This window comes from Macrobrachium rosenbergii, chromosome 7, assembly GCF_040412425.1.
Source record: "Macrobrachium rosenbergii isolate ZJJX-2024 chromosome 7, ASM4041242v1, whole genome shotgun sequence".
Taxonomy (NCBI): domain Eukaryota; kingdom Metazoa; phylum Arthropoda; class Malacostraca; order Decapoda; family Palaemonidae; genus Macrobrachium; species Macrobrachium rosenbergii.
The window spans coordinates 3873174-3882443 of NC_089747.1; the positions used below are offsets into that span (position 1 = coordinate 3873174).

The 9270-nt window shown below is 35.3% G+C and overlaps 2 protein-coding genes across 5 annotated transcripts in view; one reads left to right on the top strand and one right to left on the bottom strand.

Moving 5' to 3' along the window:
- The window catches only part of LOC136840031 (uncharacterized), a 78644-nt gene extending 74207 nt beyond the window's left edge, over positions 1 to 4437 (top strand). Inside the window, 1 exon segment of the mRNA XM_067106336.1 lies at positions 1826 to 4437. Coding sequence (XP_066962437.1) covers positions 1826 to 2015 — 190 coding nt within the window. The 3' untranslated portion in view covers positions 2016 to 4437.
- The window catches only part of LOC136840030 (uncharacterized), a 318614-nt gene that overhangs the window by 306073 nt on the left and 3271 nt on the right, over positions 1 to 9270 (bottom strand). For all 4 annotated transcript variants that reach the window (XM_067106332.1, XM_067106334.1, XM_067106335.1 and 1 more), the window contains exon 2: positions 8025 to 8116. In XM_067106332.1, the coding sequence (XP_066962433.1) occupies positions 8025 to 8116 (92 nt within the window). The remainder of the gene's footprint in view (positions 1 to 8024; positions 8117 to 9270) is intronic.

Here is a 9270-nt window from a genome sequence, read left to right on the forward strand (position 1 = left end):
TATGTTGTTTATTTGTTTATTTATCTTCTCTTTCTCGTCCTTGCATTTTTCTTAAGTTTTTTACCTACTTATTTATTATTAATTTATTACATTATTTGTTTATTTACCTCCTCGTTCTCCTCCTCGTATTTTTCTTACGTTTTTTACCTACTTATTTATTGATTAATTTGTTCAATTACTTGTTCTCTTTCTAATAAGTGATTTCTTTCTTAATTTCCTGTTACCCTCTATTACCTCTTTCAAATGAACGCCATATTCTTTGGAAGCTTGAATTTTAAGTCAATGGCCCCTGTGGGATTGTTAAAAATAAATAGGGTTCACCCTCTGAATAATAATAATAATAATAATAATAATAATAATAATAATAATAATAATAATAGGATCACTAGGTACAATCCCAAGATCCCTGAGAAGGAATCTGGAAAAACTGCATGCCGAAGTAGCTCCAGGACTCATGCAGAAGAGTGTGCTACTAGAAACAGCGCACATAGTGAGAAAAGTGATGGACTCCTTAGGAGGCACGATGCAACCCGGAGCCCCACTATAAAAACCACCCAGTCGAATAGGATGACTCTGATAGATCAAAAAAAAAATGAAAAAAAATAAAATATAATATTAATAATAGTAGGCAGTAGACCCTCTTTTATGCACATGGTGTTGAAGGTGATAGTTGCATTAGCGGCATTCAGTTTGTATAGAGTTTTCTCTATTTTTCTAGTAATTGATTTTTCTAGGTCCCTGCATTCTGCCAGTGACACACCAATATCGGCGTGTTACTGACAGATGCAATAATAATAATAATAATAATAATAATAATAATAATAATAATAATAATAATAATAATAATAATATAATTATTATTATTATTATTATTATTATTATTATTATTATTATTATTATTATTATTATTATTTCTTCCCCCACTTTCAGTGTGATTCTTCCCCATTACCCTACGTACATTTCGCATCATTTTGATAAAACTGTGACGACGACCGGTGAAAATGAAATGGACACATTCCCTCGCTCTGTCAAGTCACGAAACAAATTTTACCGTCCGGCCGCACCTATCTCGTCTCCCCATTAGAGTCGTATCAAGAGTGATTATGATAATACGCTTGTCGAGGGGCAGAGCTGGGAGACTTCGTATTATCTGGACGTGGGAAACCTGTGTTATGTTTACCTCGATGGTTTACGCTTTTTCTGGTGTAATGGTATGGTATGGTATGATGGTATTCGTCATTCTATTTGGCGAGGGAAATGGGAGTGTGGGTTTCGTTCATTGTGCCTTCTCGTTTTTGGAGGTCAGATAATTACATCTTGTTAATCTGATGAATCAATTTTGACAGATGAACTGGACGGCGCATCTAGGTTTTCAGGTACTGAATGGTCTCGACTTGATAGAAACTCTCTCTCCTCTCTCTCTCTCTCTCTCTCTCTCTCATCTAGATAGATAGATAGATAGATAGATAGATAGATAGATAGATAGATAGACAGATAGATAGATAGATAGATAGATAGATAGATAGATATATGAATTCATATATATATACACACAGTAAATATTTATGTGTATATATATTATATGTATACAAAGTAAATATTTGTGTATATATATGTATATATATATATGTATGTATGTATGTATATATATATATATATATATATAGTATATATATATATATATTGTTATATATATATATATATATATATATATATATATATATATATATATATATATATATATATATATATATACAGTATACACTCTTCCCAACACGAGTTTCAAACACCGCTAACTTGTTCGTTCCTCCTCTCTAACAAACAGCGTGAGCGATGTCTCAGGAGTGTGCGCCGGAGTTCGCAAGTGCCTGGATGAACTCAGCGACTCAAGCAAGGACATGAACTCCAAGCACGACGGGGAAGGAAGGGCGTTATCCCACACCGCTTCTCTGGTACACCAGCTGAGCCACCTTAGGCGTCAACTCAACCGCCTGCGGGTTAACTATGTCATATAAAGGCTTGTTAACTGTGTCATTCAATGCGTCCACACTACAGCTAAATTTGTCATGAAAACATGTCGGCAACTTATGGAATACATGTTGCAAACAAGATGAACACAAATTGGCAACTTATGAAACACACATCTCGACGACATGTTGGTAGTTTTAACCAGTGCTTTGTAAACATGTCGGCAACTTAAGGAACACATATCACAACCAAGTTGGTTACAAGTCGACGATTTATCGGTAGTTCTAACCAGAGCTTCATGAACCCATGTCAACAACTTACGGAACACGCATCCCAAACATGGTGAATACAAGTCGATGACTTGTTGGTAGTTCTAACTATTACTTCATAAATACACATCAGCAGCTTATGGAACACACATCTCAAACAAGTTGAATACAAGCCGACAATTTGTTGGTAACTCAAACCAATATTTCATAACCAAACTTCGGCAACTTATGGAACACACATCACAAACAAGTTGAATAGAAGTCAACGGCTTGTTGGTGGTTCTAACCAGTGTTTCATAAACACATGTCAGCAAGTTATGGAACACACATCCCAAACAAGTTGAACAGAAGTCGACGACTTGTTGGTTGCTCCAACCAAGTGCTTCATACGATTATCCAGCATTTGTCAAAGGTTCATTCTCCACTTATGTGCACTGACTTGTCTTCAAACTGTTCGTGGTATATAGGCAACATGTGTTCATAACAAGTTTTACGGGCGTGTGGACGCACGATCAGACACATTTGCATTCGATATAAGGAACCGGATAAGCAAAACTGGAAAGGAAAGACTATTTTAGGAAAAAGGGTCCATACAATCCCAATTCAAACAGCGCATACGAGCTCATAGTTTGGGCACTGTGCAGCTTTCTCTGTGCTATTTTCGAGGTTCAAAAACTGGCATGAGCGGATATTTCCTTTACCACAGCAAAGATAAAAGAAAGACACTAGAAAGTAAATAAATAAAAGCCATATTCAGATCAACAGGGGCTGGAGTAGCTCCTGTCTTTCCTCTTCAGCATTTGAAACTGGAAAGATAAAATCCAGCCATTTGCGTTAACTTATTCACGTAGGAAATGTGCAAAATGCAGTGCTTTACGCAGCAGTTGTCAAAACACTTGAAACCCTTGACGCACTGAGTGTTATAAGTTATTATTACGCGATTTGAAAGCCATAGGAAGGCCTCGGACATGATAGAAATAAAACAAGAGCAGTTTAAAGACGCACTCCGTAGGCTTTTATTAACTGTAGCAGTGTCAAGGACAGATAAGCAAGTGATTCATTCATTCAAAAGAATTCTAAGGTGCAATATACAAAATGCTTACATGTCCTTGGCTTGTGGGCATCATTTATGCTATCTATTGTGTTTTCCAGCCCAGTTGTGGCCCACTTCAGTGAACTAACTACCATGTAGCTTGAAAAATTCACGACTTGGTCAGCAGAGGGTTAAATGAATTTAATGGAGAGTGCCTAAAGCGTTTCGACTCACCTTGAATCGAACCCGGGACATTTTGTTGGACAAGTGAACAGTTCAGTTGGAATTAAATCAGCTTGCAATGTAACACAAACTTTAGGCAAGACTTGACATTCTGAGTTTCTTGAAGAATTGCAGTTTATGATGATAAAGTTTGTGTGAAATTAAAAGTATTAAAAATAGTTCTGGTAACGTTGTTTCGCAAATGGATGACTACAAATATATGGTTGGTTAAATAAAAACTTATTATCACCATGATGCAATAGAAATCGACCTAATTTAAACATGTTTATGAAAAAAATATGCAGAATCTGTTTAATCTTCTTTTTCTTATTACGTTTGAACAACAAGCCTTGTCAGCTAAAATGTTTGCAGAAAAAAACTAAGGCGGTTTGTTTTCTTAAAAACAAAATCTTTAGTGCGATTTCATTTGTTATACGTGTTTACAGATATAGGTGACTGCCACTGAAAAGAAGAAATAGTCGACCCCCGGTATCCGCGGGGGATGCATACCACTACTCCAGCGAATAGCTCAAATCCGCGAATACTTAAAAACCCTCTAAAAACGCTTATAACTGCCTATTTTGATAGTTCAAAACACCAAAAAAAAAAAACTCTAAAAATGCTTATACCTGAATATTTTACAGTTTTATCACAAAAAGTGCATTTAGTCACGAAAAATATATGAAAATACAGTAATGTGTGAATATTCCTCTAAAGAAAATACCGCGAATAGGCGAATTTTCTGCAAATAATTTTTATTTGTTCCGAAGAGAAATCCGCGATTAGGCGTAGCCACGAATCCGGAACCGCGAATAGGCGGGGGTCCACTGTACACCAAATGTAAAAACCAACCCTCAGTTATCAATGTGAATTTAGTACTGATAGAAACACAGTGGCGCCTTATAAGGTGTGATGGACTTCTAAAAAAAAATAAATAAAAATTTTCCTCTGTGTTTCTGGCTTCGATTATTGTTTTCCTTGGGTATGAAATAAATGAGTTTTTTCGTTTTTTTTATTTTCTTTGCTCTTTTTTCCTTATTTCGAGGTTAACTTTGTCTTGTTAGTCTAATAATAATAATAATACTTATGCATCTCCGCTGTATTAATATGCAAAAGATAACGGGAGGAGGAACAGTTGCTAACAGTTAATAATAATAATATTAATAATTAATCGAACAATAATAATAATAATAATAATAATAATAATAATATTATTATTATTAATAACATTATTATCACACATTACACATAATGGACACCACACTCCAGTAATGAGAACATGCCTCTTTATACAGTATGTAAAGAGAAACATTGAAAAGAAAAGAAGATACGTAATTAGAAGATAATTTTGCCAATTACTGCAACAGTTTCTGCGCCAGAAAGAAACATCGTGAATGAAAATATAGAATAAATGTAAATACATGAAAAACTAAAAAAAAAAAATATGAACATATGAAAAATGTAAAAATATGAAAAATATAAAAATATGACAAGAAATATAAAAACATAAAAAAGTAACATAAAAATGGCCAAATGAAATACCTTTTTATATGGATGGCACTTGTGCAGTCTCCTAACAGGACGCTTGACTTTTTTTGTCGTTGTTATTATTGTTATCGCCAAGAGTTTCAATTATATGGAGTTTTTAAATCACCTTCCCCATCATAGTACTAGCTCTGGACACAGCGGTGATATAGCTAGTGGTAACAGTACTGTTCTCTTGTTTCTGTTCTCTGCAGACACTCAGATAGCAAGGCGTACCTGCAAGGGTTAAATAAATACGATTAATGTGACGCTCTTTTGATTCATCTGACTAATTGATTGTAGATCTGTCAAAATGAAATCTTACTGAGATGCAAAGCAAACTGAAGGTGCCGAAAAGCAGGCGAGTTATGGAAAAGTAAGCTTTCCTATAATTGCAAAATAAGTAAATAAATAAATAAAAAGAGCCAATTAAAGTTACGAAAAACAAGAATGTTATGGAAAAAAGGACCCTTCCTAAAATTGAAATAAAAAAGAATTATAATTACAGTTACAGAAAACTGAAAATTTATAGAAAAATTGCTCTTCCTAAACTGGTAAACAAAAAAGCAAGCTAATTAAAGTTACAAAAGGCAAAAAAGTAAACAAAAAAAACTATCCAATCCTAAAATTTAAAAAAAAAGGAAATCTAAGCTAATTGAGTTACCAAAAATACATCTATGTCATGGAAAAAGGATTCGTCCAAACATAAAAAAAAAAACTAAACACAAAAAAGGTCAATTGGTTACAAAATTTTGCATAAAAGTTGTCTTCGGGACTTCCTACAAATTTACAAAAATAAATCAATAATAAATGAATAACCAAATACGTGTATGGACCGTACTTGGACGAGGGTCTGTGCTGACATAAGGCCACTTAACCAATGCAAACTAAACGAGATCTAACTTCTTGTCTCAAACGACCACTGATGATATGAAAACTAACAAGCAAGGCTGGTAATAATTATAGATCTAAATACTATGGCATACAAGTTAAAAATACTTGAGGTATCCCTTAAAAGTCATTCATTTCTCATTTTCTTCTATGTCCTTCTTCTTCTGTAGAAGTTTGGTAAATTAGACTTCAAGTCAATGACTGAAAACTGCCAAAAAACATATTTCTTGAAAGTTATAATCATAATCAAGCAAATTGTCTTACTGAATACTCTGGCCAAGTCTGTCTCAGCTAAAAGTATTCATTAATTCCACATCCAAACATCTGCGCAAGTTCCATTAATTCGTACCGTAAGGGTGAAAGAAACTGATGTGGGAAAATGCATTGCTTGAAGATGATTAGCGATTTCCTAACTCGCAAAGTCTTCTACAATACACTCGTGCTGTTTATCAACGCAATTAGTGAAAAGAAACATTTTCTACCTTTAGAACATCCATTTATATGAATCTGAATAGCCATGAGTAATCCACAATTTCACCCCATGCACCTTACTCGGAGATTACGACAATCACGAGGTTTAGAAGTTTGTTCGAACGGCGTGCCTCGACAGCATATACGACTACGTGCATCTGAAATTAGTTCTTGTAATATCATAAAATATCGTTATAAAATCTATTCCAAGGCTTTAAAAATTTGTTTGAATCAAGCAGGAATTAAAAAAAAAAAACGTGTTTAGAACACAACTGAGAGAAATTCGTTGAGTCGAAACGAACGTCAAGAACTCGAACGCAGAGTTTGAGACACCGGAGGAACACTGTGCCTTTGCATTTTTCTCTCGGCACAAAAGGATTTAAGTGGCGAAGAACGACGTGATACGTGATCTGATCCGTGATTTTTTTCTTATCTGAAAGCTTAGCTCCTCTCATCATTGATAAACAACTGTTGTTTTAATCCCAGGAGCTGGATACTTGGTCACGTTTCTTCTTATCCAAAGGTTTATCAAGGTTCTCGCTTCTGCTTCGAAATGATAGGTTGCTTGTATGCCTATGGATTTTTATCTCCCTTATGTCCATTGCTATTCAGTTTCTAGGCCTATGGTTTTTATCTCCCTTATGTCCATTGTATTCAGTTTCTATTGGTTTTTTATCTCCTTATGTCCATTGCTATTCAGTTTCTAGGCCTATGGTTTTTTTATCTCCCTTATGTCCATTGCTATTCAGTTTCTAGGCCTATGGTTTTTTATCTCCCTTGTGTCCATTGCTATTCAGTTTCTAGGCCTATGGTTTTTTTATCTCCCTTGTGTCCATTGCTATTCAGTTTCTAGGCCTATGGTTTTTTTTTTATCTCCCTTGTGTCCATTGCTATTCAGTTTCTAGGCCTATGGGTTTTTTATCTCCCTTACAGTATGTCCATTGCCATTCAGTTTTTAGGCCCATGGTTTTTTTATCTCCCTTATGTCCATTGCTATTCAGTTTCCTGGCCTATGGTTTTTTACCTCCCTTATGTTCCATTGCTATTCAGTTTCTAGGCCCATGGTTTTTTATCCTTATGTCCATTGCTATTCAGCAAGAACTGTTCCTATACGGCTTAGCTTCGTTAACAGAAGGAACATATGTTTGAAATCACTGAAAAAGCACAGGTTGGCTTTTGTGTTACTGTGTATTACGTAGTATGCTTAGTACTATTGTGACAATAGCACTCAGCATGCTACGAAATATTTTCACGAGATTGTTAAGCCCTGCCTTTCTTTTCATATACGATGTCACCAAAATCCTACGATTTAAGTCAAGAGTTGTAACTATTAAAGGAAACGAATAATTAAAAGTACACTAAATTATACACTGAAGGTTACCAAGCTGAACCTCGCACATTTCCTAACCAAACCTCATATTCAGAAAAACATACTGTCCGTCCATTTAGTTGCTTCCTTCAGAAATTGTGACCAAGTCTTTTGCGTTTTAATTTACGTAACTGCAGTGCCGTTACCTACAGTTTTACCGTACGTCAAAAGGAGAGCCTAGCAAATCCAGGGTACCAAACCCTGAAGGGGGAAAAGGATTAGAGATTGGCTTGCAGTGCGTCTGGTCTGGTTTTACTAAAATTGTAATATACCTTACCTGTTTATTCCGAAGCGAGAGTTCTCTACACCTTCCCAAAAGTCATTTTTCATGTAAGGGTCAACATTAGAATAATGCCCGAATCCAGAAATCTGAAAAAAAGAATAAGAAGAACTTGAAGCATACACTTAAGTCCCCAAAATATATAAGAACACATGGAAAAGTAACCATGACAATCCCAATGGAAAATATACAAAGATGATTCATTAACATGTCAAATTTTAAAATTAATATCATAAAGTTCAAAATGAAACTAATTCTCATTAAAATCCAGATAGAGGTTGAAATGGCCTTCCATATACATACACATACATATATATATATATATATATATATATATATATATATATATATATATATATATATATATATATATATATATATATATATATATATATATATATTATATACATATATACAGTATATATATAAAGCAATTTCTGACTGCTATGGTCTACGGGTAACAAGCTCCATGTTTAGAATTGCCATGGTGCAGCCCGGGCCCAGCTTCTCCCACCAGAAGTTCTCATATAAATAAGCAGAATGAAGCAAGCCAGGACGGCGCGTAATGACCCTAGCAGCACATGATTCCTGTCACATGCACTCCTTACTCTTTCACATATTTATCAGACCACAGGCATATGAAAGTAGAACTCGTGCAGAGTTTAACTGCTTGTTAAAGACTTTTGCGATTAAAGAACAGTTCTGGATGAGTCTAGTAACTCGAAATGGTTTGGAAATGCAATACAAAATTCAGGCCAAAAGCCAAACGCTGGGTCCTAGGGGGGTCAATCAGCCCTGAGAATAATGTTGAAAAATTGTTAATGGAGAGTAGAAAGTAAGCTGGAAGAGAGAGTGTGAAAGGAGGTATAGTAAGCGGAATGAAAGGGTTGCAGCCGCGTGAGGTACTCTAACGGCCCTACCCCCACTCGATATGGTGTATACTGGAATACGCAACATGCAAAATTCAGTGCAGGATGTCCGGATTCGAAACATGGGGAATTGTTTAGAATTATAAAGACAGCGACAGTATCGAATAAGGATGACACATACGAACACAAACTTTTGGCCTAAGGCATCCATTTACGAGAGTCAAAGTGCACGAGTCACGAGAGAAGAAAAGAAGATGATCACGGTGGGGAGGCACAACAAAGGATCAGCGAAAGCGTGACAAGAGTCATTTGCCAGTTGGGTATCAAAGAGAGGATTAGGGAGAGAAGATAACACATGTTTGACAAAGCAGACG